At 45.6% G+C, this 26,789-nt stretch overlaps 2 protein-coding genes across 4 annotated transcripts in view; one reads left to right on the top strand and one right to left on the bottom strand.

The window, feature by feature from the left end:
- The window catches only part of LOC126277975 (autophagy-related protein 16-1-like), an 865,117-nt gene that overhangs the window by 169,787 nt on the left and 668,541 nt on the right, over positions 1–26,789 (top strand). The gene's annotated exons all lie outside the window — the stretch shown is intronic.
- The window catches only part of LOC126277974 (uncharacterized), a 207,627-nt gene that overhangs the window by 15,292 nt on the left and 165,546 nt on the right, over positions 1–26,789 (bottom strand). Inside the window, exons 5-6 of the mRNA XM_049977630.1 lie at positions 16,281–16,611; positions 3,779–4,164 (exon numbers count right to left, since the gene is read on the bottom strand). Coding sequence (XP_049833587.1) covers positions 3,779–4,164; positions 16,281–16,611 — 717 coding nt within the window. The remainder of the gene's footprint in view (positions 1–3,778; positions 4,165–16,280; positions 16,612–26,789) is intronic.

The raw sequence follows: 26,789 nt of genomic DNA, 5'->3' as shown, positions 1-26,789 counted from the left end.
TCGGCTGTACAACTGGGGCGAGTGCTAGAAAGTCTCTCTAGACCTGCCGTATGGCGGCGCTCGGTCTGTAATCACTGATAGTGGCGACACGCGGCTCCGTCGTATACTAACGGACCGCGGCCGATTTAAAGGCTACCACCTAGCAAGTGTGGTGCCTGGCAGTGACACCACACTTCGTCTTTACTTTTTTATTTACTCATGTTAAATAATTTCACGATTAGTTTCGCAGTCGGAGCCTCAATCTCAAGCGCTCATTCTTGTACACAGCAATGCCTTCAAGTTTGGCTGCATACGCGAGCGACAGAGGGGCTGTGATCCCTTAACTAATCGAAAAAAGGAAATATGAGTAAATAAAATAAATACCATGTGTAGCTGCGGAACATCTGTGGACAGGTGCTGTCACCGTACGTTTCGACCGACAGGAAGAGAACATGTCGTGTACTCAATGTGTTGTGGACAATGCTGGACCATTGACACTTTACGGTTCCTGATGCGTATTAGCTCCTGTAGCTCGTGGTTTATGTGCTACGTTTAACTTACTAGTGTACTGTATGTCTCCACTTAACCTGCCATGCCTATTGATCAGTTGACTACAACTGGCCTCAAAATCAAAGTTGCCCATACTTACGGAATGATGGTAGGAGAGTAGATGCAGGAATCTTGTATGCCGCACTAGACGTGGTCCTAGGGGAGATTGATTGCCATTGCCTTACTCGGACCTGTTGCGAAGTAACTAGTTTGTATGTGTGTCGTGTGGATGACTGTGTTGTATGGGTTCCTGTTCTTGGGGATGAAGGGAAGGGAGAGAATGAAACCTGGTGCCGGCAACAACCTACTTCTCCCGAATAGCATCAAGGCAGACCGCCGAGCTGAATGTCACTATGCGAAGGATGTATCACCATCAGCAGTGTCACATATTCTCTCTTTATGAGACACTTCGGAGAGGTTTGGCAATTTAACCCAGGGCACTGGATCAAAGACTGTTGATCAACAACTTTGCGCCACGCCTCTCCTACTCTTCCTAGCCAGATACTGGCAGTGAAAATTTTCTACCACCAAGATTCGAACCGGCGTACCTCCGAGTCGAGGGCCAACATACAGGCGTGGTTAGTGTCCTCGGGTACGGAGGCGTCTCTGAAGCTTGTTTGCCATATCTCAGTGCTGACGTCAGCGATCATATGTTTCTATTCCAAAGATAATCTCTAGCTTCTATATTGATTTGAACATTTTGTTTCCTAACAGTACTTTTCGAGTTATAGCCGAGGTGACAATGCCATTTTGCGCAGTTGTTTCAACGACTGAAGTTGTTCACCATGTGTTTGGTAGTTTTCCAAACAGAAGTATACTGAAAACATACTGTCTGTCAGTCACAGCGAGAAAACTGCAGGATTCACCTCAGACTTGATTTCTTTTTTTTTATAGTAAGATCGAGGTGAGTAGAAAACTGCATGGAGAAGTGAAAGTATACTGTTGGTGAGTGTTAGTGGAAGGGCCCCACACACAGTCGACCCATCTGTAGCATTCGGACAACAAATTCGCTATCTAAAGGTAGATAGCATGTGTTTGCTCAGATCACAGCTTTGGATCTATGATTGCACGAAATTCCCTGGTGATCCGATGGTTCGCCTGTGGCTAATCGCCCGCCTGCAACTATATTGCTGACTGGCTGCGATCCGTTTGTACAGTAAGCATGGTGTCGTGTACTTTTGTTCGATTAACGAATGACCCCATGGAATGTATAGTCCACATTAGAATTTATAGAGTTATTCCAGGACTATGAAGCGGCCTGAGAAGTAAAGTCAAAGCAGGAGCTATCAATTTAAAAACTGATAGAGATATAAAAGCGCTGATAATCTCGGATTATTCAGAGGCCAGCAATTTGAAGCTTGTGCCGTGGAACAGAAATCCATAGAAAGTGAATGGTTATAATGATAATGTACAGGGCTCCAGGTGGTGATTGTGAGTTAGTCATTAAACTACTTAACCCTTTATCAACCTTTTTAACTTATGTAGTGAATGGGGTAATACTAACTGGATTTCAAAAGCATGCTTCTCCATGAAATGTATTCCAGTCCCTTGCAGTTTCGAGCTATCTCTCCCTTGAATAGAGTCAGAGCAACCTGCAGCACAGCTGTTGATAACATTTTCATAGAAACATCCAGAACCTTCCGCCATGCACTGCGGCTTGCGGGAGTATGTATGTGGATGTAGATATAAATGGCTTAAATACTTGTAATTAAATACCACTGAAGAAAAAATTGCAAACAGCCAGGTACACACTTTTTAAATGGATGATTTATTTCTTCGTGAGTAATTTTGAATTTAGATACGTCGTCAGAGGGCGGCGAGGATTTTTAATTTGTAGGAAAAATTTTCGCTCCCGTCTGACGACGTATCTAACCCCTAAACTAGTTACCACGAAATCATTCGTTCAGAACGTGGAGGTGCTTGACCGGTTGCAATTTGTTTCCAGCGGTATTAACGAAGACAGCCGCGCTGTTCCCAAACCATCATGAATAAAACATCTTCTCGTTAAACTATGTTGTTGTTGTTGTTGTTGTTGTTGTTGTTGTGGTCTTCAGTCCTGAGACTGGTTTGATGCAGCTCTCCATGCTACCCTATCCTGTGCAAGTTTCTTCATCTCCCAGTACCTACTGCAACCTACATCCTTCTGAATCTGCTTAGTGTATTTATCTCTCGGTCTCCCTCTACGATTTTTACCCTCCACGCTGCCCTCCAGTACTAAATTTGTGATCCCTTGATGCCTCAGAACATGTCCTACTAACCGATCCCTTCTTCTCGTCAAGTTGTGCCACAAACTCCTCTTCTCCCTAATTCTATTCAATACCTCCTCATTAGTTATGTGATCTACCTATCTAATCTTCAGCATTCTTCTGTAGCACCCCATTTCGAAAGCTTCAATTCTCTTCTTGTCCAAACTAGTTATCGTCCATGTTTCACTTCCATACGTGGCTACGCTCCATACAACTACTTTCAGAAACGACTTCCTGACACTTAAATCTATCCTCGAAGTTAACAAGTTTCTCTTCTTTGGAAATGCTTTCCTTGCCATTGCCAGTCTACATTTTATTTCCTCTCTACTTCGACCATCATCAGTTATTTTTTTCCTCAAATAGCAAAACTCCTTTACTGCTTTAAGTGTCTCATTTCCTAATGTAATTCCCTCAGCATCACCCGACTTAATTCGACTAAATTCCATTATCCTCGATTTGCTTTTGTTGATGTTCATCTTATATCCTCCTTTCAAGACAATGTCAAGACAAGTAAATGAAAAATAAATGGAGGACCTTAAGATATATCTGGGAATTACAGACTGGCACACTTTGCGTTTGTTAAAAAAAATGTGATATATTCAGTAATACTGTTAACAAGAAGAGCTTTCCAAAGCAAATATAATTAATTTCTACTCTCTTTTTTTGTCTTTTTTTACGAGCATTACTTAGTATATGCTGATCACTTATGTTAAACTTAGCAGTTAATTATTTCTTGACAGTACTTCAAGATGATTCACGAATATTGGTCGAAACTGCTAAGCAAATTGCTCGCGTGCGCTAGGGTGGAAGAGAGCGATTAATTGGACTCGATGTTGCTGACGAGAGTGCCAGCGGTATATCGCTGGTGTGCGAGTGCCTCGAACCCGAACAGGTGGTGTTGTGAGTAGGTAGGTAGAAGAGGCGTGATCAGTGAGGAACTGTTACAGTTAGAAAAGTACGGTGCGAAAGGCGCAGGGCGAGGTAGGGGGCGGTGTGGTGCGCACCTGGCGTCTCCGCGCACGCTGAGGTCGGCCTCGCTGCTGACGCTCTTGTTGGTGAGGTCGTACTGGCAGGCGAGCGCGAGCCCCAGGTCGGCCGAGGTGAGGACAGCGGCGTGGTGCTGCACGACGACGTCGGCCACGTAGCGGCCCGCGGCCAGCCGACGCACGCCGCACTCCACGTCGTCGTAGCGCATGCGCAGCTCGAAGAAGAGCGACGAGCGCACAGTGGTGGCGCAGGCGCGGGGCCCGTTGCGCGCGTACAGCCGGCCGCTGAAGAGAGAGCTGGAGCGCACTCGCGCCACCATGTCGCCGGCGCCGCACTCCACCGTCACGTTGTAGCAGGCGCGCAGCTCGTACGTCGCAGCCTCGGCCACCACCAGGTACGGCTCCTGCAGGAGAAGCGGGCAGAGTTACTGCCGCGCCAGCAGTCACTGAGGCTGAGCAGCGTGCAGTGGACCAATCTCGTGATGCGTGCAGAAGGCAACCCATAGTATCGTCTACCTGAGACGCTTTGCAGCGTATGGTCGTTCCGAAACAGAGGAGAACGTACTAGTACCTTGCACGCAGGGCTAAAAATTTCGGCGTCCCTGGGGTCATAACGCAAATACACTACTGGCCATTACAATTGCTACACCACGAAGATGACGTGCTACAGACGCGAAATTTAACCGACAGGAAGAAGATGCTGTGATATGCAAATGATTAGCTTTTCAGAGCATTCACACAAGGTTGGCACCGGTGGCGACACCTACAACGTGCTGATATGAGGGAATTTTCCAACAGATTTCGCATACACAATCAGCAGTTGACCGGCGTTGCCTGGTGAAACGTTGATGTGATGCCTCGTGTAAGGAGGACAATTGCGTACCATCGCGTTTCCGACTTTGATAAAGGTCGGATTGTAGCCTCTAGCGATTGCGGTTTCTCGTATCGCGACATTGCTGCTCGCGTTGGTCGAGATCCAGTGACTGTTACCAGAATATGGAATCGGTGGGTTAAGGAGGGTAATACGGAACCCCGTGCTGGATCGCAACGACCTCGTATCACTAGCAGTCGAGATGACTCGCATCTTATCGCATGGCTATAACGGATCGTGCAGCCACGTCTCGATCTCTGACTCAACAGATGGGGACGTTTTCAAGACAACAACCATCTGCACGAACGGTTTGACGACATTTGCAGCAGCATGGACTATCAGACCATGGCTGCGGTTACCCTTGACGCTGCATCACAGACAGGAGCGCCTGTGATGGTGCAACCAATGACGAACCTGGGTGCACGAATGGAAAAACGTCATTTTTTCGGATGAATCCGGGTTCTGTTTACAGCATCATGATGGTCGCATCCGTGTTTGGCGACATCGCGGTGAACTCACATTCGAAACGTGTATTCGTCATCGCCATACTGGCGTATCACCCGGCGTGATGGACTGGGGTGCCATTGGTTACACGTCTCGGTCACCTCTTGTTCGCACTGACGGCACTTTGAACAGTGGACGTTACATTTCAGATGTGTTATGACCTGTGGCTCTACCCTTCATTCGATCCCTGCGATACCCTACATTTCAGCAGGATAATGCACGATCACATGTCGCAGATCCTGTCGGGCCTTTCTGGATACAGAAAATGTTCGACCGCTGCCCTGGCCACCACATTCTCCAGATCTCTCACCAATTGAAAACTTCTGATAATGGTGGCCGAGCAACTGGCTTGTCACAAAACGCCAGTCACTAGTCTTGATTATTGTGGTATCGTGTTGAAGCTGCATGGTCAGCTGTACCTGTACATGCCATCCAAACTCTGTTTGACTCAATACCCAAGCGTATTAAGGGCGTTATTACTGCCAGAGGTGGTTATTCTTGGTACTGATTTCTCAGGATCTATGCACCGAAATTGCGTGAAAATGTAATCACATGTCAGTTCTAGTATAATATATTTGTCCAATCAATACCCGTTTAAAATCTGCATTTCTTCTTGGTGTAGCAATTGTAATGGCCAGTAGTGTACCACATAACATCACGTCTACTTTCGATAACTGCCTCAGTTTGTCGGATGATAACCCTAAATCGTTTCAGGCAAATGCCAGGATCGTTTTTTGAAAGGGTGGTCGATTTCCTTCCGTATCCGTGGAACGGTCCGACCTTGAGCTCCGTCTCTAATGGCCTCGTTGTCCATGTCTAATGGCCTCGTTGTCCATGGGATATTAAACCCTAATCTTCCTTGCTTCCTTCAATTCGGCGAGGAAGACTGTCCACACGTTTCTTCAGTTATGTAGTATCCAGCTAAAGCCACTCAGAGCTTATTAAATCTTGCACAGGTACCAAAGTTAGAGGATGTTGATTGCTACCTTTCGCCTGTGGTTTCAAATAGCCCCATACATTTTCTGCAGGATACAAATTGGATGATTTTACAGGTCGAGGTGCAATAGGGTGTTTCAGTGTTCATCAAACCGGAAACGTATGCATGCAGCCGTATTGAACACCAATGTTGTCATCCTGGAAGATAGGAGTGTCCGCAGTAGCCGGCCGGAGTGGCCGAGCGGTTCTAGGCGCTTCAGTGTGAAACTGCGCGACCGCTACGGTCGCAGGTTCGAATCCTGCCTCGGGCATTGATGTGTGTGATGTCCTTAGGTTAGTTAGGCTTAAGTAGTTCTAAGTTCTCGGGGACTGATGACCTCAGAAGTTAAGTCCCATAGTCCTCAGAGCCATTTGAACCTTTTTTTTTTTCACAGTAAACTCATCACGAAGATGTGGCAAAAAGGACAACCCTTGGTCAACGAGAATGTTGATATAAACTTCCTCCTTCATATTCACAGAAACCTGAATGAGCAGGCCCAAGTAATGCTACGAAAAACACCTCCAGCATATTACAGAATCATCTCCACCCTGGACTACACTTCCACTGAATACATCAGTGCACTTAATGCCTTGCTTCATTTGAAAAGACGCAAAATTGCGACTTGTGTGACCACACTACACCATCCAGTCAGTTACTGTCCAGTTTCTATGTTGTTTGGCCCACTGAAGACGTGAAACTTTATGTGCTGCAGCGTATAATCGTCTTTGTGAAGTACCGACTCCCATTGACCGTTACATGCAATTTCCGTAACAACATTTCCTTGCAAAATGGTTGAGATGGGCTAGCATTCACTGGCAGCAACAGTTCCTGTCGAATTAGGACCTCTGTTCTCATGCCATGTTACATTTGTTGCACACACTTGGACATTACACGTTGATCCACCAGCAAATCGGGCAACGTCATTCATTGTGTGGTCATACGCACGTCCAAGCATTATGTCATTCTCTCATCTGCAAGTTGACTCATCTAACTGCGTTGATTCCATACGACCGTCAGATACACACCGGTTCACTGTAATGCCACAAATCAGCAGTGGAAGGTCACATGAACAACTGGTACCAGTTCTCCATCATCTTCAGTGCTCCAAAGTGACCATGTTCTCTTCTGTGAGGATGACAAATATTTTCTACGGTGAGCTTACCATTACGTGGATTGTCTTCTTATATGTGCGATCCGCTCGATGGATTTTTAGCCAACGGAACCCATGTAGTTACAGTGAACGAAGATCGCTCAACTGAAAACGAAAGTTACTCTGAGTTGCCCCAAGGAAGAAAAAAGGATGTTAGGAAGGATCAACATGTTTAAAAAACTGCATCACAGATGATGCTGTTATCCACATTAAGGTACTGTCCCTAGATAATAATAAGGAAAGGCGGGAGGCTTGTACAATTTTCATTTGCTGCAATGAATGGAAGCTATCTTTAAACGTGGCAAAGTCTAAGACAAAGCGTGTAACATAGGCAGTGATACCGATAGTACTCGATTACGAGATTAGCGTTAAACATCTTGAGGACATTACATTGTGTACATAATAGTAATAATAAAAAGTGATAACGCATTCGAATGGGTCATGGAAGATGGGCAGAGGTAAAGCAAATTTTCGTCACCATCTTGTGACTCTGGTACAGAGCTACAAACAGTGATTATGGTGTGTCAATATGTCCTGCACATGACTGCAAGAGTCCTTTCAAATATTTCCTGACAGTGACGAGTGGTGCCATAAACTGTATAAAAAGGCCTTGTTTTCGTCTGTACCTATTGTCATCTGTGTTATATTATTCTGGAGAACTGTGTTGAAATGTTGATCTGTAGTAGGTTAGTAATTATTGTGCAGGTATACATATTCAGGCGATTCAAAACCTCTTATTGTGTGCCAAACGATAAACAAATAAGAAGCGAGGTGAAATGAACCGAAAACTTAAACTCAGTGGTGGGGAAGGCGAATGGAATACTTAGATTTGTGGGAAGTGTTCTGGGAGAGTGCAGTCCATCTGTTAATGAAATCGCCGTACAAGACGCTAGAGTAATGGTCCAGGATTTGGAAAATTTGTCAGTTTGACAGTGCTGCAAACGATTTCAGAAACGGGCTGCCATGATTGTAACAGAGCTACATGCTGCATATGCTAGATTAAGAAAAATGCTCTGGGAATATACACTGAAGCGCCAAAGAAAATGGTGTAGGCATGCGTATTCAAATACAGAGTATTGTAAATATGCAGAATACGGCACTGCGGTCGGCAATGCCTATGTAAGACGACAAGTGTCTGACGCAGTTTTTAGATCGGTTACTGCTTATACAATGGTAGATTATAGTCGACGCACGAGCGATGGGACACAACATCTCCGAGGTAGCGACGAAGTGGGGATTTTCCCGTACGACCATTTCAGGATGGTACCGTGAATATCAGGAATCCGGTGAACACCAAATCTCCGACATCGCTGTGGCCAAAAGTGCAACCATTCCGCAAATTGCTGCAAGATTTCAATGCTGGGCCGTCAATAAGTGTCAGCGTGAACCATTCAACGAAACATGGGCTTTCGGAGCCGAGGGGCCCACTCGTGTACACTTAATGACTGCACGACACAAAGCTTTACACCTCGCCTGGGCTCTTGAACACCAACATTGGACTGTTGATGACTGGAAACCTGTTACCTGGTCAGACCAGTCTCGTTTCAAATTGTATCGAGCGGATGGACGTGCACGGAGACAACCTCATGAATCCATGGAACCTGAGTGTCAGTGGACTGTTCAAACTGGTGGAGGCTCTGTAATGATTTGGAGCATATACTGTTGGAGTGATATGTAACGCCGGATACGTTTATAAACGATTCTGACAGGTGACACGTACGTAAGTATTCTGTCTGATCACCTGCATCCATTCGTGTCCTTTGTGGGTTCAGACGGATTAGGGCAATTCCAGCAGGACAATGTGACACCCCGCATGTACAGAATTGCTACGGTGTTGGTCCAGAAACACTCTTCTGAGTTTAAACACTTCCGCTGGCCACCCAATTGCTCGGACATGAACACTATTGAGCCTGTCTGGGATGCCTTGCAATGTGCTGTTCAGAAGAGATCACCGCTCCCTCCTACTCTTACGGTTTTACGGACAGCCTTGCAGGATCCATGGTGTCAGTTCCCTCCAGCACTATCTCCGACATTAGTGGAGTCCATGCCACGTCGTGTTGCGGCACTTCTGCGTGCTCACGGGGGCCCTACACGATATTAGGCAGGTGTACCAGTTTTTTGGCACTTCAATGTGTATCGGAATCCCCAGAAATACGACGTAGTTACCCTGTTGAATACATTTAGAGAACCTGAATTCGAGGAATACCGTGCGACCATTCTCCAGCCACCATCGTGTATTTCACGAATGAGAGGTTAGGGCGCGTACAGACGCGTATAAACGGCAAATTTTTCCCTCGCTCAACGCGCGAATGGAACAAGAGAATCTATAATATTGGCATAAAAATGATACACCGTGTTCCCTACGGTGAACATACTGGATGACCCTTCTAAGAGACGTCAGACGCGTTCTCTCTGGCGTTACGACAGATATTAGCAATTTTTAATGCAAAAGAACTGTGTGAATGCCAAGAATGAGACGCATGGACCGAGATCGTCTGAGAAAGGAGAAGTATATGCGTGGAAGAATAGCAGAACATTTTGTTAAGTATTCGAGACCCTGCGTGCAGAGGACAAATTTGTTACTTATTCTTTTGTATCCTTTTTGGAGACAGCATGGATGATTACTCTTGGCGTTCTATTACTTTTTTAAATGTTTCCTGAGCATCCAGATAACTAACTTCATCTCATCCCTCGCAAAATGTAGCTCGACTCAGTGCTAGCCACATCGCTCTCGCTCTACGCACAGTTAATCATAGTCTTGCTGTTATCGGCAGGGAGGTACTATACATCATTTAAACGTTTGCTCGTAAAGCACCGGAGGACAGATAAAGGTGTGGGGCGCAGAGTTTAGCGACGACCGTATCTGTGACGCGGTTTCTGCACGCCTCAGTAGCGCCTAACGGAAGCGTTGCAGGGAAACGTGTGTGGGGCCGTGTTGCTGTACAGGCGTTTAAAGATATGAGCGCTGTCAGCTGTCGCAGGCCTACAGTGTATGCGCCGAGTACTGTTAGTCCCGAGAGCTGAACGGTAACCGAGATAGGACAGCATTCCTGTGGTCTCAGCTGACGTAGTCGCGTACAAACAGCTTCGTAACCATTTGACTCTTGTGAAGTCTTCACTCCGAAAACTGGTTTGATACAAGTCTCCGCAATCTGTATTGTGCAAGTCTCAACATATGTGTGTAACTACTGCACTTTACACGCATTTGAAGCTGCCCGAAACCTTGGTCTTCCTCTATAAGCTCCTCCCCCTCCACTCCACATTTCCTCCATTACCAAATTCAGTATTATTTGATGCGTCGAAGTCGCTTGTATCGATGTCCTACCATATAACTATAAGTAATATCTTTTCAAGGTCACTATTTGGAGTTATAAAATGTTCCGATACCGAGAAGGCTAATTACTCGCACAACGAGATTGGACTTCATTCATTACTCAGTAAATTATAGGCAACTAATGTCTTCCGTGATCCGTCAAAAGCGTTTGGCTGTGTAAAAATCAATATCTGTTAAGTTCATTAAAGTATTATGGTTTAGTAGGGAATGTTGTGCGGTTCGATGGTAAAGTGGCAAACTACGAACCCAATGGTTTGAGGGTTCATCCTCGATCAGTTTGGGGGGGGGGAGGGGGTTATCTGTCATTTATTACTTGTTTCACCTCTGGCAGTGATAAATTAGTGTGTAAAATGCTGAGTTGCACCTTTGTTCGGTTTACATGTTAAACAATAATTCCTCTTATAACTGAGTAAGACAGTTCAAAATTCGGAGGAAGATATGGGCACGCCGTCTCCGATATGACACTGCCTAGGAAACCTCTGTGGTATTCAAACAAACATTTGGGTTGCTTAACAAGAAATGCCGCAAAATGGTTCTAATCGTATCTCTCTGATAGAAAACATCGAATGTTGTATTAAAGTGTCAGTCATCATCCAGCTATGTACGAGGGTTGACTGAAAAGTAATGCTTCCACCTTCGTAACTCAACAGTTGGGAGCATTGGTATGCGGCAGGTACTGGCTTGTTCCGTAGTCTCTTCTCTACAGCTCCAGTTGGCGGGAAGCCTTAGCATTGAACGGTTGTGTTGTTACAGTGTGAAGTATGGAACCCTGTGCAGACGGCCAGCCATTGCGATTTAAGCAACGTACAGTCACAGAATTCTTGACAGCAGAACGTGTCACTCCAAAGGAGATTCATCAGAGAATGATTGTGTTGATGTGAGTACTGTGCGTCCCTGGGCGAGTAAGTTTAAAGATTTTGAGGCGGGAAGATCTGACCTGCGTGACAAACGATGAGTTGGACGTCATGTGACAGCAACCACCGAGTTTCACAAGCAAAATGTTGACAGATTGATTCAGGACGATGGTCGTATCACTCAGAGGGAAATTGCAAGCACAGTCGGCATCGTATATAAAAAAAAAAAGAGAGAGAGAGAACTAACTGTGAGACCGTGATTGCGGAAACAGTGTGTCGACTTCTTCCGTGACGGCTTCAGAAAACTTGTTCATCGTTGGCCGAAATGTATCCAATTAGCTGGTGATTATGTGGAAAAGTAAATATTGGTAATTAAAGATCATATTCTAAGGGTTATTTCTGCGTTTGATTTATTAAAATATTCCCTTCGAAACCCATTTTCATTCAACCCTCGTACAAATTACAAGCGGTGTACCACAAGTTTTCATCTTAGTTTCTTTTTCTTGCATATATTAATGAGCTTTCGTTCGTTACATTACCCGATGCTGTGCTTGTTTCGTTTACAGTTGATAAAAACGTTGCAATAAACAGAAAATCAAGTATAGTTTTAAAAGGAGTTAATGGGCCTAGCCAATTCTCTATCGCTAAATTTTGAAAAGACGCACTACATACAGTTCAACGATAAGGTTATCATCGCCTGTACGAAAATTAGTAGGAACTAGTGTGGTTAAAATAGCTAAAAATTTCACAAACAGTGAAGAGTGAACTTACAGAACTACAGTCACTTTCTCCCAACGTCACCCACGTCGAACCCGACATTCCTTAAGATAACCTAAAATTCCTGAAATGTGCTAAAACTGTAATGGAAACATAGGTAAAACAAGAAAAGCACTAAAATAAATACACAGAGAAATATGACTGGCCGACCACTTACAAAAAGGTGGATGAGTCAGACACCCTTTTAACACAAAAAAAACTTCTCCCTACAAGTTTGAGGACCAACGCAGACAATGTACGGGACTTTTAAAGTCGTACCACATTCGCTTGAATGCCAATTAAAATAGAGGGCAAATGAGTCGGTGCCCTCTGGACTGATAAAAACTTAGTCTAGTAAAATGTGTGGCGCACTATGATCTGTATGGTACAAGCACCATGCATTGGAGGGTCCTCGAGCCGGAGCAAGAAGCCGTGTGTCATAGGGCTCTGTCCTATGCGAAGGACCTCATCCCACCTGCACGACTCGAAGGAGGTACGCCCCTGCCGCGTTGTGGACTTTACCAGACGCAACTTATTGTCTGTCACTTTCAGCCACTTTTCTTCCCATCGAAGCATGACTCTCTGCTCAATAGCGGGGCGATAGCATATAGAGGGATGGCACCTGAAGTAGCTGAGAGTCGCCTCCTTGGCTGCTACATCCGCCCTTACGTTCCCCGCAATACCCATGTGCCCTAGTACACAGGAGAAAGGCACCTCTTTCCCCAGCCTTTATAGATCCTACCATCATATGTCTAAAATATGAGGACAATCTGATAGAAGATATTGCAGGGCCTGCGTTATTACGATGCAAAGTTCTTTTGGACATGCGTGCATGTCCAAAGGTACAGGCACTGCGGCGACACAGCCGTTATAAAATACGTAAAATGTATTCGCAATTGCGAATGTGGACAACCATCAGCTGTAGAATGAAATGGCGACAATGGAAGTTTGTGCTGGGCGACTCGAACCCGGATTTTCCGCTTATCGCGAGCGGCTGCCTTGCCATTCGGCTAACCGTGCACGACTCACGGCCAGACCCAAGCTTCCATATGTCACCAATCAAGCGTCTGCGACCTGTACTCGTACATCCATTATGTGTATTCCCGAACAGGTGAGACGTTGTATTTGAAAGTCGCTTCCCGGTATCGGCAGATAAATACGATATTGCAGTGCCTGTGTTATTCTCATTACGATGCAAAGTTCCGTTGGACATGCATGTTGGTGGTTGTTCTCATTCGTAATTGCGAATTCATTTTATGCATGTGCGACGTGTGCTAGAGTCCCTCGGTGTGGAGTCTGTACGACCCCAATCCAGGGATTTAACCGTCTGCCGCCCTGGTTACTGGAGAGGCCCAGAGGGATTTTAGATTTGGTGCGGTACAGGAGAAATAGCATTCCTGCTTCCGTTTTTAATCGGGTCTTTCCTGCCGTTTCATCTCAGCACTACGACCATGTAGTTGTTTTTACGGATGGGTCTAAGCAGGGTGACTCTGTTGGTTGCTCTGTCGTCTTCCCGGATCGTGTCCTCAAGGTCAGAGTGCTTCCCGAATTTACTATCTTTGACGCAGAATTGTATGCCATCTTGCGGGCACTGAAGCAGAGGAGACTTTCTCCCAGTGTTAGATTTCTCGTCTGTTCGGATTCTTTTAGCGCCCTTTACTCTCTCTAGCGTTTGTACCAGCAGATAAAGGAACCCATACTATCCACGATGCCCTCCTCCAGCTACAGCGACTGGGGAAGCACGTGTCTTTCGGCTGGGTACCAGGGCACGCGGGAATTCTGGGGAATGGAAGGGCTGCTCGAGAAGCCAAGGAGGCGTGTCGTGACCTTCAGGTCTTTGAGTGTGCTATCCCACTGCGTGCCCTCACCTCGCTGTTGTATAAAGTTCTGTGTTGTTGGGAACATGAGTGGATAGAAGTGACCGACAACAAGCTCCGTGTGATTAAGCCCACAACTCGGCCGTGGCGTACTTCCTTCCAGCCACGTCCACGTGACGAGGTCATCCTTGCTCATCTTCGCATCGGCCACAGCCCTATGACGCATCGATTTTTACTCCGGCGAGAGGACCCTCCGATGTGTGGTGCTTGTGGCCTGCAGATCAGGTGCACCACATTTTATTGGTCTGTATTTTATTTGCTGACCAGCGGACTGAAGCGGATTTGCCGGCGGATGTGCAATCTCTTTTATGCAATGCTCAAACGAATGTGGTTAGGATTTTCAAGTTCTGTGAATTTTCCCACAATTTTAACAAGATTTTGGGGAGATATTTTTAATGTGTCAATGGGGTGCCTGGCTCACCCAAATTTTTTAGTAAGTGGGCAGCCAGTCTCATTTCCCTGTGCTGTTCTTTTAGCTCTTTTGTTGTTTGCTTTCCCACTTTTACTTTCTTGATTGGTTATCTTGCCTCCTAATTGATTTTATGCATGTGAGAGTGCCTGTGCGATAGTCCTTGTGTGGTCGTTTCGTGTGCATGCGTGTGTGACACTTTTCGTTCGTATCCACCTTTGTTTGTTTTCATCGATGTCAGGGCGCTGATAACGTCGCCGTTGGGCGCCCATAAGATTCCAAACCACACACATACACACACACTTCATTTTATGTATTTCACAGCGACTGTAGTCTGCCGCAGTACCTGTTCCTTTGGGCATACATATACTCGTTCAAAGGCTTTTTGCGTAATAATAATCTGTACTTTGACAAACTCGCTTATCTCACTGGATTTGCAGCCCATATTTTCGCTAGGATGATACCACATCCATTTCTGCTACGCTTTCAAACTTTTCATAGGCGTCAAGTGCCTGAAACGTCACCAGGCAGCGTCGAACCTCGTGGTGGCCAGTAGTCATAGTGTCCTGGCTTATCAGTGACATGCCACCAGAGGAGGGCGTTATACTTTGGAGACCTGAGAGCTTGACATGTTTCCTTTGAAACTTCCTGACAGATTAAAACTGTGTGCCGGATGGAGACTCGAACTCGGGACCTTTGCCTTTCGCGGGCAAGTGTTCTACCACCTGAGCTACCCAAGCACGACTCATGACCCGTCCGCACAGCTTTCCACCAGTACCTCATCTCCCCCTGCCAAACATCACAGAATCTCGTCTGCCGACCGTGCAGTTCTAGCACTCCTGGAAGAAAAGACACTGCAGAGACATGGCTTAGCCACAGCCTGAAGGCTGTTCCAGACGAGCGAGGTTGCGCAGTGGTTAGCACACTGGACTCGCATTTGGGAGGACGACGGTTCAATCCCGTCTCCGGCCATCCTGATTTAGGTTTTCCGTGATTTCCCTAAATCGTTTCAGGCAAATGCCGGGATGGTTCCTTTGAAAGGGCACGGCCGATTTCCTTCCCTAACCCGAGCTTGCGCTCCGTCTCTAATGACCTCGTTGTCGACGGGACGTTAAACACTAACCACCACCACCACCACGTCCACCGCTGTTCCAGAATGAAGTTTTCACTCTGCAGCGGAGTGTGCGCTGACTGAAACTTCCATGGCTTAGCGACAGCCTGAAGGCTGTTCCAGACGAGCGAGGTGGCGCAGTGGTTAGCACACTGGACTCGCATTTGGGAGGACGACGGTTCAATCCCGTCTCCGGCCATCCTGATTTAGGTTTTTCCCTAAATCGTTTCAGGCAAATGCCGGGATGGTTCCTTTGAAAGGGCACGGCCGATTTCCTACCCAATCCTTCCCTAACCCGAGCTTGCGCTCCGTCTCTAATGACCTCGTTGCCGACGGGACGTTAAACACTAACCACCACCACCACCACCACCACCACCACCACCACCACCGCTGTTCCAGTATGAAGTTTTCACTCTGCAGCGGAGTGTGCGCTGACTGAAACTTCCTGGCAGATTTTCTTCGTCGGTCAGGAACAACAGAGGATAATGGACCACGCCCATACAATCAGTAAGATTCATCAGTACCCTAGAACTGGCAACACAAGCTCGATTACAGATGTATCGCGTTTGGTGTCAATCTTAAGTAAGAGGAGACACAGTGGAGGCTGTACTGAACGAAATGCAACGTAGAGATCAGACGAGAGTGGTGTGAAGCTGGAGGAGGGCGGAATGTGCGGACCTGTATGTCGGTGAGCGTCGTCCTCGAGTGGTGGCTGAGCCGGCAGACGAGCTCTCCCGTCTCGCCGTAGTCGTAGGAGCGGCAGCGGAAGGGCGAGGTGAGGCAGAGCTCGCGGCACTCGTCGGCCGAGTGCACGTCCTGGTAGACGGCGTCGACCGTCTTGAGCACGCGGCCGGCCACCCGCCGGAACTCGCAGAGGCGCGCCGGCTCCTCGGCGCACTGGTTCTCCAGGTAGTCCTGTCCCGGCGCCGCCGCCAGCGACTCGCCGCCCGTCACGCGGTCCATGTCCGACAGCTCGCACCGGCCCGTCGACGACTCGTAGTTGGCGGACCTGCTCAACATTCACTTTTGTCAGGAAGCATATTCACCAAAACGACTCAGTATTTATTGTTCCACTATTGGCTAATTAACTCTCTCAAGTTCTGAAGGGGACAGAATCGAAATACAGGGAGCGAAAGATTATACACAGCAGAAGTAGTTGAAAAGGGACTGCGGACAAGGTTGTAACCTGTCCACAATATTGTTTAGTCGGTACATTAAGCAAGCAGTAAAGGTATTTACATCTACATTTATACTCCGCAAGCAACCCAACGGTGTTTGGCGGAGGGCACTTTACGTGCCACTGTCATTACCTCCCTTTCCTGTTCCAGTCGAGTAAAGTTCGAGGGAAGAACGACTGTTGGAAAGCCTCCGTGCGCGCTCCAATCTCTCTAATTTTACATTCGTGATCTCTTTAAAAGCGAACATTTTTAGGTTAGGCTTTACCGTGACTGTTACTGACATTAAATGAAACAATACGTTTACTGTTACCAGTCACCGTTTTATTTTTTCCACGACGCGTTTCGAAGGTGGCGGTATACATGTGAAGTGTTACGACAGAAAAGGTAACCTGTGACCACTGGAGGAGGCAGTGCCACAAGTTCCTCCAAAATCGTAACACAACATACACACATATGTAATACTAACTAATGTAAATCCACCCATGTTCTTCCACCTACGCTCAATGGAGCACGTTATCATGATTTCATACGGGGTACTCTACCTGTGCTGCTAGAACATGTTGTGTGATGTCCTTAGGTTAGTTAGGTTTAAGTAGTTCTAAGTTCTAGGGGACTGATGACCATAGATGTTAAGTCCCATAGTGCTCAGAGCCATTTGAACATTTTTTTTGCTAGAACATGTGCCTTTACAAGTACGACACAACATGTGGTTCATGCACGATGGAGCTCCTGCACATTTCAGTCGAAGTGTTCGTACGCTTCTCAACAACAGATTCGGTGACCGATGGATTGTGTAGAGGCGGACCAATCCCATGGCCTCCACCCTCTCCTGAGCTCAACCCTCTTGACTTTCATTTATGGGGGCATTTGAAAGCTCTTGTCTACGCTACCCCGGTACCAAATGTAGAGACTCTTCGTGCTCGTATTGTGGACGGCTGTGATACAATACGCCATTCTCCAGGGCTGCATCAGCGCATCAGGGATTCCAGCGACGGAGGGTGGATACATGTATGCCTCGCTAACGGAGGACATTTTGAACATTCCCTGTAACAAAGTGTTTGAAGTCACGTTGGTACGTTCTGTTGCTGTGTGTTTCTGTTCCATGATTAATGTGATTTGAAGAGAAGCAATAAAATGAGCTCTAACATGGAAAGTAAGCGTTTCCGGACACATGCCCCATAGCATATTTTCTTTCTTTGTGTGTGAGGAATGTTTTCTGAAGTTTGGCCGTACCTTTTTGTAACACTCTGTATTTTCGATACCTCATCCAGAAACGCACCTTCTCGAAACCTGGCGAGCAAGCTACACCGCGATGCAGAGCGCCTCTCTTGCAGAGTCTGCCACTTGAGTTTGTTAAACATCTCCGTAACGCTATCACGCTTACCAAATAACCCTGTGACGAAACGTGCCGCTCTTCTTTGAATCTTCTCTATCACCTCTGTCAACCCGACCTGGTACGGATCCCACACTGATGAGCAATACACAAGTATAGGTCGAACGAGTGTTTTGTAAGCCACCTCCTTTGTTCATGGACTACATTTTCAAAGGACTCTCCCAATGAATCTCAACCTGGCACCCGCCTTACCAACAATTAATTTTATACGATCATTCCACTTCAAATCGTTCCGCACGCTTACTCCCAGATATTTTACAGAAGTAACTGCTACCAGTGATTGTTCCGATGAATAATTTGGAAACTTAACTAAAGTTCAGGGAGAAGAAAAAAAAAACGTGGAGGTTTGCCGAGGACGTTGTTAATCTGCCAAAGACATGAAGGAATTGGAAGGGTAAATGAAAGAAATGTCTGGAAAATATCTTGGAAAAACTATTATAAGATCTTCTTGTCTTCAGACAAAAAGAGGAGTAACTTTTGATATGTGGTGCTACATAAGTATGCTGAAGGTCAGATGCTTAGATCGAGGAACTGATGAGGAGGTGCTAAATCGAATATTTTTTTTAAAAAAAGCATTTCTTCCACAACCGGACTAGAAGAAGGGACCAGGCTGTAGCACACGTCCTGGGACATCCAGGCATGCTTATTTTGGTAATCGAGGTAACTCTGTGAGTAAAAATTCTATAGGGAGACTGAGGGATGAATATAACAAACAGGTTCAATTGGATCAAGTGTGCGGCACTTATACAGAAATGAAGGCTGGTCGAGTTACATTTTCCTTGAGACATTGTGTATCCTACAAAAGCGGAACGATTTTAATTCATTTCTTCCGCTTCTATCTTTATCGAAGAAATGAAAGTCCTTGTACAGGATGGATTGGCGTGGAGAACTGCAGCAAACCAGTCTTCCGACTGAAATAATAGTAATGTGACAAAGTACGCATACCACGTGAATACAAAGTTCATAAAATTAAATGTATTTTCTCGAGCCAGTTTTGTAACTGGTTTGATACAGCATACCACTACCTCGTTTCCTGTCTCAACAGCTTCATCTCAGAGCAGCAGTTACACCCAGCGTACTCCATTACTCGTTCGATATATTCCAGTCTCTCTTTTCCTCTGTAGTTATTACCCTCTACAAATGGCTCGAAGCACTATGGGACTTAACATCTGAGGTTATCAGTCTCCTAGACTTGAACTACTTAAATCTAACTAAGCTAAGGACATCACACACAGCCATGCCCGAGGCAGAATTCGAACCTGCGACCGTAGCAACCGCTCGTCCACAGCGGCCGGCTATTCTCTACAGCTCCATCTGATGTCATAACACAGGTACAATAACTGTCTCTCTCCTCCTTGTCAGTATTTTCCTCGTGTTCCTCTCCTCGTCGATTCTGCAAAAAACCTCTCATTTATTATCAGACCGCCTATTTTTCAGCATTCTTCTGCAGTACCACATCTCAGACTCTTAGATTATCCTATTTTGTAGTTTTTTCCACCTTCCATTATTCACTTCCATACAATACTATGAATCAATCCTACATCTCAGAAATTTTAGATTTTCCTTTGGCCAGGAATGCTCTCTTTGCCTGTGGCAGTCTGCTTTGTATGCCCTTGCTTCTTCCAATATGTGCTATTTTACTTCCAAGGCAGCAGAATTACTTCACCAATTTCGATCTTAAGTTTCTCATTTCTACCGCTCCTCACACTTTCGTCGTTCTTCGGTTTACTTTGTGACTTACTAGACGTTTCATTCCATGCAACGTCCAGTAATTACTTCTCACTTTTTTTGTGGATAGCGCTGACATTAGCGAATCTGACCATTGATATCCTTTCATCTTGAATTTTAATTTCGCTCTGGAACCTTTCTTTATTTCTGTCATTGCTACTTCGATGTACAGACCGAACAGGAGGGGAGAAAAACTGCACTACTGTCTTCACCGTTTTTCTCCTAAACATTTCGTTCTAGCTTACGTGACGAAATAATAATAATATGCTTGTAGGACGTAAATGACGTTATTAGTTTGGTGTAATGTGTTCAATACGAACGTCACATGATTGATGATTATTAAGAGGGCAAATTCAAGAGGTAGCTTCTGGCAGGAAAAAGTAGAAAAAAAGTTCATATCAGCATATGTCTGGAATCTGGAAACGATGATGATTGTACAGTAAAGCAGTTAGTACTGCTACATTAAATTACATATTACGTGATATTTATTTTTCCATTTTACGGAACACGTTTTAAGCGGCCACCACGGGAACAGTTCAAGCGTTCACATGTGGCATCGTGGATTGCCTTAGTCTTTCGAATGGTCCAGATTGTGAACTTATAGCGTGACAGGCTGCTCGGACACGTTTTTGAACGGTCTGCACATCAGCAACTAGGTCAGCATACAAAATACTTCTCAATGCCATCGCGCATAAAAATCAAGGGTGCTTGTTTGAATATCTGTAGAACGTATCCCGCGGCCGTTAAAGTTATTCACCGCTCTGCAAAGACTCATATTCACACGAACGTCGAATAGTCGGTGCAAAGGTTTCGTGAGTTGGTTCATGCTGTCTACCAGAAAAGTGGCTCGATAAATCCGTTCGGCATCTCGGCCTTTTGTAAGTGCTTGACAGTAGACAAAAACTGTCTCTGCTTGCTTCCGAAATGAAAAATGGCACATTGTGTTTCGTCTTTACTGAAATCAGTTAGTTTGCAACACGTATGGAATGGTACTAATCGCTTCATTGCAGACTCACTGTCCGTTTCCGGACATATGTCGCTATGAACTTTTTGTCCCTTTTCCGTCAGGAATCATCTGGAGTTTGTCCCCATACTTAATATTCATAGTGTATATTGCAGGTTACTGATACTATTCGATATCGATTGTATGCGGAAATTCAAGGAACAAAACACCGAAATGTCGACTGGCTAGGCAAAGAGGTTACTTGTGGCATGTAAATATGATCATCAATGATCCGTACAGTACGTCCGTCAACTGTCAGCATCATAGCTTGAAATTTATGTCGGACAAGTGCTAGCTAGACATATTGGAAAGTTCTGGTGATATCATCAGACGGAGCAGCAGAAAGTCCTTGCACGCCTACATCCAAATTATCCACGGAAATGTAACCCTTGTGTTGTAGGTAGGCAATCCAACCATCTTCCCGCGTCATTTCGTGTGGATTACCGTCGCTCCCGGTCTGCTTCTTCTCGCCTCTCAGTCTGCTTCGAACCGTAGAGTTTGCAGAACGACCTGTCGCATCCGCGCTAGTTTTTTCCGCAGCGTCTTTTCCCATCGTCGCCGCCTCTCCTCGCTCTGTGGCTTCGTCACCCTTTGGCAAAGGAATCGAGTCGCAGGGGGGAAACAAAAGGCGACCACCCTTTTCATGTCCCGGTTAACTGCTGAGAGAGAGAATGGCGAGGCCGTGAAAACTGGAGTCTTTCGGAGGGGGACAGCGCGTCAATGGCCTCTACAGAAGAATGGGCCCACCGACGGAGAACTGGCTGGGAGGACAAACGGCCGCTGCGATGCCCCTGCAAGCTGGCACACGGTGGTCTCGCTCTGGGAAACAGTATTCACCAGACGGCCCAAAGAGCGTTCCAAGATAGGGTTGTCGCCGCTCCACGGAGCCACAACCGAGCTGTGAGCTCAGACACTCAACGAAATGAACTGCGTAATGCAGGGGCGAAGTCATAATATTTTAATTATCACCTCGGAAAATGAAGTTACGTGATTAATATTTGTTTGATTGCAAGTACGAGTCCGCAGTCCTGGTACACGTTGAAATTCCAGCAGCACAACACCGTAGCATGCCGCTAGAGGATCCGAAACGAAGTGGCGCCGCCGATCGGTATAAAGTGGAATGTGTCGTGCGGATACAAATGTACGCATTTGGGTATTTTCAATCATTATTAACTATCAACTACTGTCTTTTTTGGCGAGATCAACCTAAAGTGCCTAAACTAAAAAAAAACGGTATAGAGCTTTATAATTTGGCAATTATGATACTAAATGCTCAGTCCTCTTAATTGCTGCGTTCTTCCTAAGACACGCTTATTTGGATAAAACCAAAACGTTCTTCATTAAACAGTAAAAATTGCCTGTTATCGATATTGATACTGAAAGAATATCGGTCCGAAGGATTCCAAGTCTAGGGGACTGATAACCTCAGATGTCAAGCCCCAAAGTGCTTAGGGCCATCGGAATCATTTTTTTGATACATATGCATATCCCTTGGTATGTCACCTTATTCCCTCTTTTATTATTCCCTGCGCTTATGTCATTAGTCGGGATGGGCCTTAGTTCGGCGTTCTCTACTTAATCGCTAAACAGCCCAAGAAAAATCGGAACTGTAAATATTCGGCCGGACGCGACCATAAAGAACGGACATGTCCGGCTGAAGCCGGATACCTGTTAACCCTACGTGCGGTAATTCGTTATCAGCAGAAATGATACATTTGTGTTAGGCTAATCCGGATGAATACTTAACCCCGACAATAGAGGGTGAAGCTTTGACAATACTAGCCACTCGTGCTGTCGAAACGTCAGAAAATTCATTAGATGAACGTCGGCCGAAGAACCCGAGACCGAAGCCAATAGGCAGTTTGTCAACAAGTGGCCACGAAAGCCTTAACAATTTTGTAGACAAAAATATTCTTCATTTTTTCTAACTTAACAAATTTGCACACACATTCCCATAACTGGTTAATGTGCTCGATATGGACGTGACCAACTCTGGCTGCAACAAAGACCTGACAACGACGGGGTATACTGTGAATAATGCTATCAATCTCATGTTGAGGCAATAACACCCATGCTTCCGGCAGAGCTGCTCACAAATCTTGGAGAGTGGTTGATGGATGATCGATGAGATTTCGGGATTGCAGCCGGATCATGTTGACTTCTTGCCACGATATTTCGGCTGGCAATGGTCCAGCCATCTTCAGGTGAGTGTCCGTCACTGGAGACTGCAAGTTCCCGGAGTCAGCTTTATAGCAAAAAATTGGTTGATGGATGCTTGTTAGATGCAACCCGTCTCCCTGCTGCATCCCCAACATGCCTTATTGGATTCAAGTCGGGAGAGCGAGCAAGCTACCCCTTACATGCAATATGTTCCGATTCCAAGAAAACATCAAGCACCCGTGCTCTACGAGGTCGACTACTACCGTCCATCAATACAAAATCTGCGTCCACAGCGCCTCGCAGCAACCGCACATGAGTCACAAGATCACGTCACGATGCCTGACAGCAGTTAAACCTTGCCGATTCATCCGTACAATTTCATGATCCCTGCCCACACCCTTGGGGATCCTTCTCCATATTGGTTTGTTTCCACAAAGTTTGCGTCCCGAAATCGTGTTCCACGTGCCCTCCATATGCGAATCCGTCAAGAGTTACTCTTCAGACCAAATCGGGACTCTGGCCCACCGTTCAACCTTTCAGGTGTCATGTTGACGGCTCCACTCTAAACGCTCTCTTCTGTGAAGGCACCAAAGAGATAAACAAGACAGCAGGTCTCCAAGAATAAAGGCTGCTCTGCTGAAGCCTTCTGTTCACCGTTTGCCTCGATAAAACATATCCAGTGGATGTTGTGAGGTTAGATGCCAGTTGCCGTGCAGTACTAAGGCGGTACCGTCATGCCCTTACAGCCAAAAAACGGTCCTACCTTTCTGATTTCAGGCGTAGTGGCCCTGTCCTAGTCTTAGGGATACAGTTTCGGTATCTATAAACTGTCGCCACATCTGATTAAATAACAGAGCGATTCGCATTAAGCCACCGGTCCATATCAGTTTGCTACTGTTTTGCTTCCATTCTTCCTATGGCCCTCCACTGCTGGAGTCTGGTAGGCTTCCTGTCTGTGCCATACTGCACCGTCTGTGACTGTGTGCACACAATGATTGTAGATGTGGGAATACCTTGGAAACACTGACCCTTTGATAGGTGCCCTGACGTCATCGTTGGGGTGGTTGTCCGTTGACTGGAATGCCATCTTCCGTGCAGAACACGAGCATACGGACATTTGTTGACAGTTTGTATGAGTATATCGTGAATTAGACACTGGACGGGGAAATAGTGATTTGTAGCTTTAATTTTGGACACCAGTGCACTTGGCGTACTCGTATTCCGTCCTGGCGGCAGAAAGAACATCCGGCCATTGCTTAATTTTCCGTGTCAATTACGATAAATAACCATGCTGACCCTGCATAGTCACAGGACAAAAGCAACAGAAAACAGAAGAAGAAGAAGAAGAAGAAGAAGAAGAATCCAGATGACTGCTTTATCCGCATGAATGGCGTGACACATTGCCACTGCTTTCGAAAACGAATGACCATGCGATACTCCCATTTTATCAGTGGGCTGCGTTTTCGTTCCTGTAGCGACATGATAAGGTATTGTGACTCGAGGACTTTAGTGTGTATCAGGACTGCAGGCATGTGCTAGCAAACAAACAAAACATAAATTACATGATTAAATTTTTTTAGTTGATAATTAATACCTTACAGTCTGTCAGGGTTTCGGAAGCCTATTTTGTATTATTTTTAGATAACGAACTAGGTTATCACACGAACTGTTGCCATTTGTTAGACCTCATAATGTACAGGGTGATTCCGTGATGATGTTACAAACTTCCTAGGATGGCGGAGAAGGATAAATGTATCAATTTGATGTAAGAGCCCATGTAGCGGAAACGAACGAGTCGAAAGTTATAAGCAAAAACTGTTCTGGCACCTCTGGCAGCGGAATGCATGTACTTGGTACTGTTGTTGCTAAGATTCTTGGTTAGGCAACTTTCAGAGGTGGGTGTGAGGACCGAAACAATAAAAAAGTCAAGTAGGTATGTGCTCTAAAATGCATACCTTAAGTGCTATGAGCGCTTGTTCATTTTCGATGCTATGAAACACATCTCTTATATTGCAAGCTGCTGGGTTTCCCTATTTTTAGAGAAGCTTGAATGGAAGAAAACAAGAAAAATGCCCATTAAATATGGGCTCTAAAATACATACGTTGAGCGCTGTGAGCACTTGTTCAGTAAAAGAGATGTATTTGACAGTAGCGAAGATGAGCTAGTGCTCACAGCTCGTAAGTTAGGCGTTTTGGAGTCCGTATTTGTTGGAGATTTAATTCTTGTTTTGCTCCATACGACCACGTCGGGAAGTTGCCTGCCCTACTGTCTTAGCCAGAGCAGTACTGAGAGCAGTACTGGTACATGTATTCCAGAAATATCAGAACGGTTTTCACTTAAAGCTTTCGACTCGTTCGTTTCCGGACCAGGATAACCTCAAAGCGATGCATTTGCCCATCTCCATTATCCCTGAAAATTCTATAAACTTAATGGTTTCCCATCCCTTCTTCAGGAAGGCGAATGTTAACTCCGTCCAGAAAGTTGTTTCATCTAAATAAATAATACGCAGTGAAAGTTCTAGGCTGTTGTGCTTCCAGGGCTTTCAAGGTAAAATTTATAGAGAGATCACCCAAAAACAGGCCATGTAACAAACGAAACGGTTCAGCAAGAACTGCTAGCTCAACCTGCTGAAAGTGGAATAAATAAGAACAACGATAGCCGATACAAAACACTGACAATGCGTAAAAGAAACAAAACTTTCCAAATAAGCACGAACTTGAATACCTCCCGCTAGAAACATGTAGCAGAATCTAAGAAGAGATATGTTGCCAATTTGTGAAGCTGGAATCGGTGCAAAGAGTAATCCACAACGTGAAGAAGAAGAAGAAGAAGAAGAAGAAGAAGAAGATGATGATGATGGTTATCAGTGTGCAAGCCTAAAAGAAACATAGAAGGCAAAGCAGTCATCAAGCTGAAGGTCGTGTTGTGGCTGGTAGTTTTGCTTTTCTTAGAGTTGGAAACTGGTTCTTCTAGCTACTTGTACCTTAATATTACCAGCCATGGATCGAACCCGCGAACTATTCGGATTGGCAATATTCAGACTCATAAGGTTCGGTGATTGTTACGACGTTACCAAGGAGGAATGTTAACACGCTGTTTATGGAGTTTCTGAGTCTTGAATTAAACTTAAACGACCTCACCGTTCCGCTGTGTTACCACATCAAGATCTTAATCAGAGGTATTCTCGCAAACGGCGAATCGTGCATTTCGACAAATAGTATTTTTGTTGTAAAATCTAATGGTGCTATCTTCGGCGAAGGCCTTGGGCTAGAATTAAGGGACACAATGAATGTGACTCAAAACTCAAAAGAGTGATACAGCACTTCTGTTAATTCGGTTACATGACAAGATCGGCCCAAATCTTTTCGTAGCGTCAGTATAATGAGAGTACAAGCGATAGTACTGTTATTTTTAAAGTATTTTCACAATATCAATCCCGCCTTTCATGTGGGAAATCACTGTTCTTTCTGCTTCGTGCGCGGGAAATTCAAGTACTCAACAAAAAGAAGACTGGAGGGTTTCTTGTACTGGTAACCATCAGCGTGTTCACAGGCGATTTTCAGCCAGGAAGCAATTGCGCTTGTTTTTCGTGTCGTCTTCCTCCAACCTCATCTTTTGTGCACGTGTTGCCTCCCCCTCGCCGAGCCTTCCACGCAAGGCAAGCATTCCCGAAATATGTACCGCCGAGGCAGCCAAGTCCCGGGCGACGACCGCAGAAGACTAC

The sequence above is a fragment of the Schistocerca gregaria genome, chromosome 6, assembly GCF_023897955.1.
Source record: "Schistocerca gregaria isolate iqSchGreg1 chromosome 6, iqSchGreg1.2, whole genome shotgun sequence".
Classification (NCBI taxonomy): Eukaryota; Metazoa; Arthropoda; class Insecta; order Orthoptera; family Acrididae; genus Schistocerca; species Schistocerca gregaria.
Note: the sequence above shows the minus strand (reverse complement) of the source record. Positions and strands in the feature narration are given on the sequence as shown.